The sequence below is a fragment of the Carassius carassius genome, chromosome 25 (genome assembly GCF_963082965.1).
Source record: "Carassius carassius chromosome 25, fCarCar2.1, whole genome shotgun sequence".
Lineage (NCBI taxonomy): Eukaryota > Metazoa > Chordata > Actinopteri > Cypriniformes > Cyprinidae > Carassius > Carassius carassius.
The window spans coordinates 4,895,332-4,909,274 of NC_081779.1; the positions used below are offsets into that span (position 1 = coordinate 4,895,332).

Consider the following 13,943-nt stretch of genomic DNA (forward strand, 5'->3'; position numbering starts at 1 on the left):
TTTGTTCTCATATCGGGCGATCACGTTTTAGTGTCTTAACGCCTGTGAATGTGATTCCCTTTTGTTCTGGTTGTTAGTATTTGTTTTTGTACTTTGTTTTTGTCACCATGGCAACAACATTTGGGCTTGTCTCTATACTCTACACAAGCATAGCGTAAAGAATGATTTCATCCAAACAAAAGGCATGGCTTGAGATTAATAACTAACTGGGATTTTGAATGCTTGTAAAATTATTATTATTATTTAATATAATAAAGATATTAAACATTCTATTCTATATTCTGGTGCGTACGTATGAAGATGCATATTTTCAAATAAATAGTTGTGAAATGTTCTATTCTGTTGTTTGTATGACACAGTAACCTTGGTATTGCTGCAGCTTGTTTTTTTTTTGGGTTTGTCTCAGTATTTGCACCCTGAGGACAGACACTCCTACTTTCTAGTTCTTATATATACTATATTTTATGTTCAGTTATCTTATAATTTATCATTTTAAAACCACTAAACACCAAAAAGGTGAAATTTGAGTGCACAAAAGGTCTCTGAAATAAGCTATTAGACCAAAAACAATGCTGTGCAAATCAAAAACGTATGCATAAGTCATATACAAAAAAAAAAAAAAAAAAAAAAAAAAAAATTGTGTGAATGTGTGTGTTAGTATTTGCTTGCTTTGTGTTTGGAGAGCGAGGCAGTGGTTTCTCACTCCACCTCCTTGGACAACTAACGTTCCCTCCCTCATTTATACCAAATAAAAGGATCACGGGTCATCTGTTCCTCACTTCTCACTCTCTCCAGTCAGAGAACAGAACAACAAGCCTCCTCTACAACCATGTCTGTTTCATACGCTCGTAGTCAAATGTCCTCTGGAGGATCCATGGGAGGATCCCGCTTGTCCATGTCCAGTGGTGGTGGAGGCAGTCGTATGTCTAATAAGTATGCAGGAAGCATGCACGGGGGAGCTGGAGGATATGGGACACGTATCTCAAGCTCCTCTGCTTCTCGTTCCTACTCTGCTGGAGGAGGTGGTGGCTACGGAAGTGGTTCTGGTTTCGGTGGCGGTGCTGGTTTCGGTTTCGGTGGCGGTGCTGGCTTCAACCAGTCTGATTCATTTGATGTGTCCGCAAATGAGAAAGCCACCATGCAAAACCTCAATGACCGTCTGGCCTCCTACCTGGAGAAGGTGCGCTCTCTTGAGAAGGCCAATGCTGATCTTGAGCTGAAGATCCGGCAGTTCATGGAGAGCAAGACATCCCCCTCTGCTCGTGACTACAGTGCCTATTATGCTACAATCAGTGACCTCCAGAACAAAGTATGTGTTATTGTCAGAAAGAAACATTTAACCAGTATTTGTAGTTGTACTAATATATGTTTTTGTTAGCTAATCTTCATATGAATAATGTGCTAAAAATAAAGCAGCAGATACTATGCAGTTTTGTAGAATGATTTTTGTACAAGAACCATTTAATTGTTGGAGATAAACATGGAGATGGATGCAATTAGGACAAATAAGAGATACCACTAAACTCAAATAATTCCCAAGAGATGTCTGAATTTATAAGTGTTATTGTTTCCTGAAGATCCAGGATGCCACTCGTGTTAATGGAGGCATCTATCTCAGCATTGACAACGCCAAGCTGGCCGCAGATGACTTCAGGGTCAAGTAAGTCTATATAACTAAGAAAAAAGCAGACTATAAACATCTTAAATGGACCTAAGTGCTTACTTAAGGGTTTGATGGATGTGCAGATATGAGAATGAGCTGAGCATGAGGCAGTCTGTAGAGGCAGACATTGCTGGCCTGAGGAGGGTCCTGGATGAGCTGACAATGGCCAGATCTGACCTGGAAATGCAGATTGAGGGTCTAAAAGAAGAGCTGATCTTCCTTAAGAAGAACCACGAGGAGGTAAGTTGGAGGTTGATTGATAGTCTTTAATAAACCATTATTCTTCCTGTTGAGGGAAATGCTCAGTGGTTGTTATTGCATCTTTAGGAACTCTTGGCAGCTCGCTCCCAGATGAGCGGACAAGTCAATGTAGAGGTAGATGCAGCACCACAGGAAGACCTGACAAAGATCATGGCTGAAATCCGTGAACAATACGAGGCTGTTGCTGCCAAGAACCGCAGAGATCTTGAGGCCTGGTTCAACACTAAGGTAAAATTACATTCGTTTGTCTTAAGAAACCAAAACCAAATCAAAACTAAATTACTTATCTGACTGCTTTCCTGTTGATTGTTTCTCACAGACCGAAAACCTCCACAAAGAAGTCGCTGTAAGCACAGAAATCCTTCAGTCAACCAAAACAGAGATCACAGAGCTCAAACGCACACTCCAGGGTCTTGAAATTGAACTACAATCACAGCTCAGCATGGTAAGTAGGTCACCAGGTCAGTCTTGTTTTTGCTGTTATGATACATCACACAGGCTTTAAAATAATGACTTCCCCCTCAACAGAAAGCGTCACTGGAAGGCACTTTGGCAGACACACAGGCCCGCTACTCCTCCATGTTAAACGGTTACCAAATGCAAGTGACCAGCATGGAGCAGCAGCTGGGACAGCTTCGTGGTGATCTGGAGCGTCAACGGCAAGAGTATCAGATGCTTCTGGACATCAAGACCAGATTGGAGATGGAGATTGCAGAGTACAGAAGACTTCTGGATGGAGAGGCTTCTGGGTGAGACATTAATATCCAGACATTTACGTCCTGATTTGTGAGATTAAGATTCGGAGTAGTCTATAAATTTATGTTTTTCCCCATCCTCAGAAGTATTCAAACCACACAATCCTCATCCTCATCCTCAACTACTCGCAAAGTGGTCACCATTGTAGAGGAGGTGAAGGACGGCAAAGTGATCTCCTCCACCCAGGCTATGACCCAGTCGAAGTGAGATTTCAAACAAGGCCAACCAGCATAACAACTCTTGAGATGAAGCAACACAACTCAGAGTGATGAAAAATCAATAAACTGGTTTACATGTACTTTTGTGTTTGAGTTTTATTTGGCTCACAGATGTTTTGATGTGAAACAAATTTATAATTTGAATTAATCAGAAACATTATTTGACCCATTACAAAAATGAGCTTCGCCAGGAATATTTGCTAAATTGAAATGAAGCTAATGAAGCTAAATTAGGCTAATTAAACACATAATACACATAAATACTACTTTCTATTAATTAAAGAATACTGAAAAAAAACAAGATCACAGTTTTCACAAAAATATTAAGCAATGTTTTCAACAATGATAATAAGAAATATTTCCTGAGCATCAAATCAGCATATCAGAATGATTTCTGGAGGATCATGTGACACTGAAGAAAGGGGTAATGACTAATCAGTTATTGTTAATTGTTACAATATTTGATTAAATAAATGTAGCCTTGGAGAGTATAAAAACGTACCAATCCCAAACTTTTGAACAGCAATGTGCTTCACTTTACTATCGAGTTCAATATAATTATTCCCAGGCGAGTCTCCTCATTCACATTTCTCAATTGGTTATAGCTGTACATATGAATTCTTACTATCTGAGTGATGTTACCCCTGCATAGGGACACAAGCACGGTCTATTATAAACACTTTACTTGTTTACAGTAAGTGTGTCTTTGTAAAATATAAATAGTCCTGCAGCGAAGCATGAAACTGTGGTTTTTGGCATATAAACTGAAATAATGTGAGCCAGAATGGGTGGAGCAGACGTTTGGGAGCAGAAAGCAATGCAGACCAACTTAGGCAATGGACTTCAATATTTCTCACCCTCATTTCAAAACCTTTTCATAAAACAACTGAACTAGACAAGATCCAGTTGCTTGAGGTTTAAATGAAGCAATTCAGCTTTTTCTTTGGGAATAAATAGTATTATTATTTATGCATCAAGCAACATAACAAATAATAAAGAGTTAAAAATGCTTCTGAACTCTCACAGTCTCTTCTCCTGCTCAGTTTTTATGGTACAAGGTGTTTCATATCCAACTTTTATTTATTCACTTTAAAAAACTCCCTGCTATCAGCTAAAGATGAATTATTCAATGGCTGTCTTGATCTCAAATCAGGCGATCAAGTTTTACTGTCTTAATGCCTGCGCTAAATGCGATTCCCTTTTGTTCTGGTTGTTAGTATTTGGTTTTGTACTTTATTCTTGTTGCCATGGCAACAACATTTGGGTTTCGTTTTTATACTCTATCCACCTTATTTTTCACATAAGCGCGGGCACCGCCATTTTAGAAACATAATGTGTCAGATTTCCGATAAAGCACTACCGCTAATAGTAATTTATTTATTTATTTATTTTTTTGGTTAGAGGGTCTAATAAAGATGGAAGATATGTGTTTTAAGCCAATTCTTGAAGATGGCTAAGGACTCAGCTGCTCGGATTGAGTTGGACAGGTCATTCCACCAGGAGGGAACATTTAATTTAAAAGTCCGTAAAAAAAGTGAATTTGTGCTTCTTTGGGATGTCACAATCAAGCAACGTTCACTTGCAGAATGCAAGCTTCTAGAGGGCACATACGTCAGAAGTAATGAATTTAGGTAAAGGGGTGCAGAGCTAGTGGTGGTATTGTATGCAAACATCAATGACTGGAATTTTATGCGAGCAGCTATTGGTAGCCAGTGCAAATTGATAAACAGAGGTGTGACATGTATTCTTTTTCGGTTCATTTAGAATTAATCTTGCTGCCGCATTCTGGATTAATTGTAAAGGTTTGATAGAACTGACTGGAAGCCTGAAAGCCTTGGAAACCTGCCAAGAGGGCATTGCAATAGTCCAGCCTGGACAAAACAAGAGCTTGAACAAAGAGTTATGCAGCATGTTCCGAAAGAAAGGGTCTGATCTTCTTAATGTTGAATAAAGCAAATCTGCAGGACTGGACAGTATTAGCAATGTGGTCTGAGAACGTTAGCTGATCATCAATCATAACTCCAAGGTTTCTGGCTGTTTTTGAAGAAGTTATGGTTGACGTGCCTAATTTATTGGTGAAATTGTGATGAAACGATTGGTTTGCTGGTGTGACGATCATGTACCCAGAGAGACACAGGGAGAGCAAGAGATCCAATAGCAGGTATTTTAATATAGGGTAATCCAAATCATTGTCGAATACAGCCAAGGTCAAAACCAAAAGACAGTCCAAACAAAACAAACAAAGGAAAGGGACAGGAAAAGGGAACTCGGAATGCGAGATGACTCGGAGGACGAGCAGACAGGAAGAATCTCGGCGGACGAGAAAGCTGGACACACAAAGGTAAGGACTCCATACAAACAACAGGGAAAGACTAAGGCTAATGACAATAAAGTGACTGCACCTGGTGCAATTAACAGGAGTGCAATTACTGTGAAGACAGGACCAGACTAGAGGAATTCTAGTGCCTACGGTGAAGTGCCTAAGGGGAAGTGAATCCACTAGTGGACACCCAGGGAAACAGAGACTAGACAGCGTGACAGCTGGAACCACAAGCAGTTCTGCCTTGTCAAGGTTGAGTTGAAGGTGATGGTCCTTCATCCAGCAAGAAATGTCTGTTATACAAGCTGAGATGCAAGCAGCTACCGTCGGATCATCAGGATGGTATGAGAGGTAGAGTTGAGTGTCATCAGTATAGCAGTGGTATGAAAAGCCATGTTTCTAAATGACAGGACCTAATGATGCCATGTAGACAGAGAAGAGAAGTGGTCCAAGAACTGAGCCCTGAGGCACCCCAGTACTTAGATGTTGTGACTTGGACACATCACCTCTCCAAGATACATTAAAGGACCTATCGGACTTCCGGTGTAGGAAATGACGGAGTGAGTCGCGTTTCTGCCCTGCTCCCAACCTCTACGTTTATAACTTTTATTACAGTCCAGCTAAAGTGTTAAAAACGATCCCCAACGTTTAAATATATTCGACAGTGCATCGCCGCTTTGAGAGAATGACCAGTAGATCGAAAAAAGAGGACCAGAAAGGAGAGAACGACCCTCCAAACCCCGTGCTGATATGCTAGCTAAACACGAGGTTTCTCTTATGACAAAGTTCCAGGCGGAATTTAACACTGCGTTCTACAAACTCGAGGAGCGGGTTGATAAATTCCAGAATACCTTACTCGACCACCAACAGCGTCTCTCGTCTTTGGAGACATTTGCAGACTCCACGAGCCAAGACATGAAGGCCATGGAAGCAGAGCTGACTGCAATGTCTGAAGCGAACGCTAAGCTACAGTCTAAGCTTGTTGACCTGGAAGCCCGCTCTAGAAGAAACAGTGATGAAACAGCTATACGACCTGGGCCTTAAACCGACTCTCCTTTTCCCGGCCAGGCTGTTCATCAGGCCCGAAACCGGGCCGCGACGCCACCTCCCTTCCCCGAAAGCTGCTCAGGACTTCATCGCTTCTCAACGTCAAAGCAGCGCAGGACCCACAGAGGACGGGTAACGTAACTCGCTTAGCTTTGAGACGGCGGAGCTAGACCTACACGACTGGTGGTTTACTGTGCCAGCTTCACTCCCTTTCCAAGGGCTACTGTAAATTGAGGTCCCTCGGATGTGGTCCACTTTTAACTAACTTACTGGATGGCTAAGACACGACAACCCACTTGCTTTATCGTTTATTGAGCTGGTAAGACTGCTCCAGGACTTTTAGCCATAAACAGCTAATGTTACCAGCTATGCCTATGCGACTATAGAGATGTGGGGGTGGAAATGCAACTTTACATGTGCGTGCGCGCGACCTTGTGTGTGTGGTGGTGGTGTGAGTATACACGCGCTACATTCTTTTGCAACATATTACTACGTTTGTGTGTGTGTGTATATGTGTGCATAGGTGTGTATGTATGCATATACATGTAATTCTCTCTTAATCTAGAGCTCATTTTTTTATTTACTTTTATTTACCCATTTATTTATTATCTTTCTTTGGCAATGTTTGTGTTCGACTTTATGGTTGATGTTAATATTTTTGTTTGGCTGCGGTGATTCCTTAACTATGTGTGCGCGCGCGCGCGACCGTATGCACGAGCCACATCTTTTTGCCATACTGTCTATGCTTTTTGCAGCCTATTTTATTTACTTTTACTTACCTATTTATTTATTTTCTTTCACGGTCAATGTTTGAGTTCGATTTTATGGTTTACATTAGCATTCTTGTTAAGCCGTGTTGGCGGTTTGTTTTGGTAATGTTCTGTCACTGGACTATTTTGTTGCTCACGGGAGTTGGGGACACTAGGAATTCATGCGGAAGTGTAATAGACACACCGCTGTGCAATGGACACTGAAAATATTGCTTGTTATTGGGGTTTTCCAGGCCAGAGGGTTGTTTGTGTGTGTTTGTGTATGTGGTTGTCATCCGGTGTGCCCCCCCCCCCTTTTTTTTTTTTTTCTTTCTCTCTTTCCCTTATTTCTCTATTTCTCTCCTTCACCCCCAAATCCTGCTTCGCCTTCTCAAGGAATATCAATAAGATATGTCAAGCATGAACAATATAATTAGATTTATCTCATGGAATGTGCGGGGGGTGGGTGGCCCCACTAAGAGCGATAAGATAATGACCCACTTACAACAACTCAAAGGTGATGTGTTTTTTATTCAGGAGACCCACCTGCGCAACAGGGAGGTGACACGACTAAAAAGGGGTTGGGTTGACCATGTTTTTCACTCCAGATTTAACGAAAGGGCCAGAGGCACCGCCATTATGATTCGTAAAAACGTCATGTTTGAACCAGGTAAAGTGGTATCAGACCTTAATGGTCGATTTGTTATCGTCACTGGCAAATTACAGAATACACCCATCATCTTGGCCAGCGTTTATGGTCCTAACTGGGATGACTGTTCATTCATATCCAAACTATTCACGTCGTTACCAAACATTGATAATCATCATATAATTATAGGCGGGGATTTTAATCTGGTTCAAGACCCCATACTAGACAGATCGTCAAACAAACCGCACTCTGTAAGCAAATCTGCCAAAATTTTACACGACTTCGCCAAACGACTGGGCCTCTCCGACCCATGGAGGCACACTTCTCCCATGACCAAGACATTCTCTTTCTTTTCTCATGTGCACCACACCTACACACGCATAGATTTCTTCCTTCTAGATGACAGACTGCTCTCCATGATTAAGTCCAGTGACTACCACAGTATCGCAATATCGGACCATGCTCCTACCTCCCTTGACTTACACTTTCGTACTCACGCCAGCCCCTTCAGACAGTGGAGGTTTAACTCTTCTTTATTAGCGGAAGATTCCTATAAGCAATTTATACACTCCCAGATAACTCTTTTTTTTGAGCTGAATGACTTGCCAGATACAAACAGAGGTGTAATTTGGGAGGCTTTGAAGGCTTATATTCGAGGACAGCTTATCTCCTTTGTGTCTAACTCAAAACGAGTTGAAGCGCCACAAACGTTAGACCTGTTACAGAAAATTAAGAGCATTGATGACGAATATGCGGTTAACCCAGACCCTATCCTTTACAGAGAGCGTCTTAGACTTCAGACAGACTTTGATCTCCTATCTGATAACAAAGCCAGGCTCCGTTTGCTCAAATCTAGACAGCGTTTTTTTGAATCGGGGGATAAAGCGGGGAAGCTTCTGGTTCATCAGGCTAGAGCTGAAGCAACCTCACGGCTTATTCCTGCCATTAGAGCCAGCTCAGGCGAGTTGCACACTGATCCTGTTATTATTAATAAAATGTTTGCTGAATTTTACGCTGACCTATATACCTCTGGTTGCCCCCCTATTGCGGACGAGACGCCTAACGATTTGACTTTCCCCCAAATAGACGCAGAATCAGTGAAAGACTTTATATAACCACTGCTGAGGTTCAGGGAGCCATTAATTCCCGACAGAGCGGTAAATCCCCGGGGCAGGATGGCTTCACTGTAGAGTATTACAAAACTTTTTCCGCTTTTCTCGCACCAACCCTAAAAGATATGTACAACGAGGCTTTTCATCAGCGTCGCCTTCCGGATACCCTATCTAAAGCCACCATCTCCCTAATTCTTAAGAAAGGGAAAGACCCCCTGCTCTGTGGCAGCTACAGGCCAATCTCGCTTCTCAACGAAGATCTCAAAATTCTCGCAAAGATTCTTGCACTTCATCTTCAAAGGTTAATGCCCTCCATTATCTTGCCAGATCAGACAGGGTTTATGCCGGGCCGACAGTCTTTCCATAACACGAGACGGCTACTCGACATTATTCACTCATCAAATAATAATATCCCGGAAATTGTGGTGTCCCTCAATGCCGAAAAGGCATTCGACAGGGTCGAGTGGGGATATCTGTACGCGGCAATGGATAGGTTCGGTCTGGAACTTTATCTTATGGGTCAGATTATTATACTCATCCCCGACAGCTTCTGTTCAAACTAATGACGTGTTATCCCCTCCTTTCCCACTTCGGAGAGGCACTAGACAGGGCTGTCCCCTGTCTCCACTCTTATTCGCCATAGCAATAGAACCTCTAGCCACCTGGCTCCGTGTGGAGGAAGGCTTCAAGGGCATCACACGATTTGGCGTAACTCATAAAGTTTCACTATATGCCGACGACTTGCTCCTGTATATCTCTAACCCTGTCATCTCACTCCCTGTCATTTTAAATGTTTTGGAACGGTTTGGTACATACTCCGGATATAAACTCAACTACCAGAAAAGTGAGCTTTTGGCGATAAATTCTCTGGCAAAGCAGCTCCCACGCTCATTATCGGCATTTAAGTGGAGTAACGACGGATTTATCTACTTGGGGGTTCATATTACAACGACCGCGTCTGAATTGTTCCGTAAAAATTTCGTACCTCTGGTCGCAAAAACTGTAAGTGATTTCGACCGATGGGCGGTCCTACCACTCTCCCTCGTAGGCCGGGCAAATTTGATCAAGATGGTTATCCTCCCCAAATTCCTTTATCTGTTCCAGCACATCCCTGTACTCATCTCCAAATCTTTTTTTGACAAACTGGATTCAGTGATATCTAAATTTCTTTGGGGTGGCAAACCTGCCAGGATCCGCAAAACGATCTTACAGTCCCCTAAGTCCGAGGGGGGCCTGGCCCTCCCTAACTTTAGACGATATTATTGGGCAGCTAAAATGCAAAAACTTTTATACTGGATGAGTGGGGAGCCCTCTCCTCCTGCCTGGGTACATTTGGAGCGATCAAGCGCACGCTTCCCATATGCTCCCAACTCCCTTTGCCTTCAGGACCTGCAGGCTCGTGCCCGATTGCATCCCTCTCACTCAAGATCTGGAGTCAGATTAGGAAGTGCTTAGGTTTGCAGGGTCCCTCCATCCTGACACCACTGCTCCATAATCATGTCTTTACCCCCTCAAGATCAGATTTGGCATTCAGGGCCTGGCATAGTAATGGTATCACTAGTGTTAAGGACCTATACAAGGATGGCATATTTGCATCCTTCACAGAGCTCTCATCTCTTCACAACTTGCCAAAATCACATCTCTTCCGCTTTTTTCAGATTAGAGATTTTGTTAAGAAAACATTTCCCCACTTTCCAAACCGCCCCCCCCCGAAACATTGACTGACTCCCTTTTGGCGATAGACCCCAATAGTAAAAAATGCATTTCCGTATTGTACCATTTACTGTGATCGACCTCTGCAAACCCTGGTGCCCTTTCCAAAGCCACGTGGGAGGGCGACCTGAACATGGCTATTACGGACGAACAGTGGGGCCATGCTCAGGTTATGGTTCATTCTTCTTTCATATGCGCCCGTCATGGTCTATTCCAATGTAAGATTCTTCATAGAGTTCATTACACAAATGCAAAATTGTCCAAAATATACCCTAATGCCCGAGATGCCTGTAATAGATGTAACCAGTCCCCTGCCAATCATACGCATATGTTTTGGTCCTGCCCTATACTGACAACTTTTTGGACTAACTTTTTTGACACCTTGAGTAGAGCCTACGAACACACGATCCCTCCCAGCCCTTTGTCAGCCATTTTTGGCATTTCCCCAGACACTGACCTCCCTGTTGCGCTGAAGCGAGCCCTGGCATTTACATCGTTGCTAGCCCGAAGGCTGATTCTGCTCAACTGGAAGCTTCCCCGCCCCCCCCACACATGATCGTTGGATTATAGAAGTGCTTGACAATCTGAGGTTGGAAAAGCTCAGATCCTCTTTGAAAGGCGCTACCTCAGCATTTCTGGGCACGTGGAGCCCTTTCCTGGGGCTGGTTAATTCTCTCAATCTGTCCCCTGATTTGGAGGTTTGAATCCCTACTTATTTATTTAATTTACTTACCTTTTTTTGTGTGTGTGTGTGTGTGTGTGTTCTGATGAATGTCTGTTGGTATGCTCGGATTTGTGTGTTTGTCTTCGTTTTTGGCCTGTGTTGGGTTAGTTCGTGGGGTGGGGTGGGGAGGGGATCGGGTCCAGGTGTCACTTCGGTCCCATTTTGTAATGTTTATTGCTACCTATACATCTGTCACCTGGTGTTGGGAAAAAATTTAAAACTCAATAAATAAAGTTGGAAAAAAAAAAGGACCTATCTGATAGGTAAGACTTAAACCATTGGAGTGGGGTTCCTGACATGCCCTTTGTCAGTAGGGCTGATAGGAGGATCTGGTGGTTAACCACGTCAAAAGCAGCGGATAGATCAAGCAAGATAAGTATTGAAGATTTAGATTCCACTCTTGCCCGTCTAAAGCCAAATTGTTTGCTGTCAAGGAGGTTTTTCTGTGTGAGAAAGGCAGAGACTTGGTTAAACACAGCTCGTTCAAGTGTTTTTTATGGTAGTGAATAGGATCCAAGAATAGTTTCTATATTAACATTATTCCAAATATCCTCCTTTGTGTTCAGCAGAACAAAGAAGTTTATACAGGTTTAGAACAATTTGAGGTTGAGTAAATGATGAACATTTTTGGGTGAACTATCCCTGAAAGCCAGGTACTGTGATTGTATTGAATAGAAGTACCACTGTACTGGGACTGGAACACAAAATATCCCAATATTTGGCTATTCTTTGTAAATAGGGGGTGGAGAATTAATAATTTTCTCCTGAGCATCTGACTGACTTCAGTGTTGTGTTTTGCAGAAGATGAGCAAGGTGACCATGAGACTGCACAAACGAAGACATTGCAGCTGTTCTTTCAGTACAGTGATGGCTGAAGTACAGCCATTGACAGACCACACTTATGCCTCAGGGGATAAAATAATGTTACACAAGGCAATTGTCACGATCATCAGCTGGAGTGCCCATGAACTCCAATGGAGGGCACACCACTTAAGACTCTCTGGCATTCTTGTATTTCCATTCCCAACTCAATTTCCCATAATCCCGTGTTTAGGGCTAATAACCACAAGGTGTTCCCCATTACCACTCCCCTATATAAACTGTGTTTGGACTTTCAATAAGTGGGAAGTCTTGTTATAGCCCAGTCTGTCAATTTTCGAGCATTTCTCCTTGTGTTTGTTCCTCCCGTGTCTGACTTTGGATTGTTTATACTGCCTGTGATTCTCTGCCGCCTGCCCCGACCTCTGCCTGGTTTTGTTGCTGTTTCTGGATATCCCTTGACACACTTGATGCTGTTCCTGATTTCTGCCTGTCTGACCATTCAATTTAATAAACTACTGCATATGGATAAACTACTCCATTTAACTACTCCATTTAATAAACTACTGCATATGGATCTGAACGTCTCTGACTCCATATTACAGCAATACAGTTCCACAGTGAAGATCCCTTAGTCCTTGCAATTCTCAAGAATGACCCTAGCTCTTTATTGTATACTGTTAAATTCTATACTTCCAATTTAAGATGCACATAATGGATCAAATTCTGATGGCCATGATGATGCTGAAGTTGAATTTACTTTAAGGAGATCTTGCTGAATGCTTTGATGAGGAGCACGAGTCTACAGTACATTCCATGTCATTTTATATGAATTTAGAATGGTGTAGTAATTTTGGATACATTGTGTAGTTGTTTGGAATTAATCAGTGGTGGTGGTGCAGTGGATAAGACACATGCCTTTGGCATGAGAGACCTGGGTTCGAATCCACTGTGTGACACCAATGTGTCCCTGAGCAAGACACTTAACCCCTAGTTGCTCCAGAGGCGTGCGACCTCTGACATATATAGCAATTGTAAGTGGCTTTGGATAAAAGCGTCAGATAAATGTAATGTACCATTAAATATACTGCTTTTACACAAATATTTTTAACATATCTCATATTACTTCTTTCTCCTTATACTGTATATGCACACACAAAAACACACAATTTAAATGTCAAGGTGCAGTTTGTTTAGATTTTTTCCCCCACTGAAAATTATATTTTAGCAATGGTAGGTAAATAATGATAAATTTGTGTAAATTATAATTTTTTTTTTTTTTTTCAAAAATTCATGGAACAAATGGAAAACATTCTGAATACTACTGTAAAATGAATAATTGCATCCAAAAATGGCTCCTTAGCTCCTTACCTACCAGCTAGCGAAACGGAAGATTAACACATTATAAGGAAATACATCATTGTATCTACTTCCACGTTGCATATTTTTAAATAAATAGTTGTGAAATGTTCTACTCTCATGTTTGTATGACACAGTAACCTTGGCTTTGCTGCAGCTTGTTTTTTTGGGATTGTCTCAGTATTTGCACCCTGAGGACAGACACTCCCACTTTATAGTTTTTATATATTCTATATTTTCAGTACAGCTTTCTTATAATTTTTCATTTTAAAACCACTACACATCAAAAAGGTGAAATTTAAGTGCACAAAAGGTCTCTGAAATAAGCTATTAGATGAAGAACAGTGCTGTGCAAATCAAAAACTTATGCATACTGTTTTGGTACTGAGTCATATACAAACCATACAATTGGCTGAATGCTATGTGAATGTGTGTTACAGTGTTTGTTTGCTTTGTGATTGGAGAGCAAGGCAGTGGTTTCTCACTCCACCTTCTTGGATAACCAACGTTCCCTCCCTCATTTATACCAAATAAAAGGATCATGGGCCACCTG

At 41.9% G+C, this 13,943-nt stretch overlaps 1 protein-coding gene across 2 annotated transcripts; it reads left to right on the forward strand.

Moving 5' to 3' along the window:
• Nucleotides 1–758: 758 nt before the first annotated feature.
• Nucleotides 759–2,978, forward strand: LOC132103960 (keratin, type I cytoskeletal 13-like). 2 transcript variants are annotated; one of them, XM_059509073.1, is made up of 7 exons: nucleotides 759–1,309; nucleotides 1,578–1,660; nucleotides 1,747–1,903; nucleotides 1,991–2,152; nucleotides 2,244–2,369; nucleotides 2,453–2,673; nucleotides 2,764–2,978. In XM_059509073.1, the coding sequence occupies exons 1-7, from the start codon at nucleotides 830–832 to the stop codon at nucleotides 2,885–2,887; spliced, it is 1,353 nt and encodes a 450-aa protein (XP_059365056.1). In that variant the 5' UTR covers nucleotides 759–829; the 3' UTR covers nucleotides 2,888–2,978. The 2 variants fall into 2 exon arrangements, with proteins under 2 accessions (XP_059365056.1, XP_059365057.1); XM_059509074.1 differs by having other exon boundaries at nucleotides 2,767–2,978.
• The last annotated feature ends 10,965 nt before the right edge of the window (nucleotides 2,979–13,943 follow it).

Bases quoted from the DNA above. Each gene is read 5' to 3' on its own strand.
- LOC132103960 (XM_059509073.1), top strand. From the start codon at position 830: ATGTCTGTTTCATACGCTCGTAGTCAAATGTCCTCTGGAGGATCCATG. The intron at 1,310-1,577 runs GTATGTGTTATT...TGTTTCCTGAAG, and splicing joins TCAGTGACCTCCAGAACAAA to ATCCAGGATGCCACTCGTGT. The intron at 2,153-2,243 runs GTAAAATTACAT...TGTTTCTCACAG, and splicing joins AGGCCTGGTTCAACACTAAG to ACCGAAAACCTCCACAAAGA.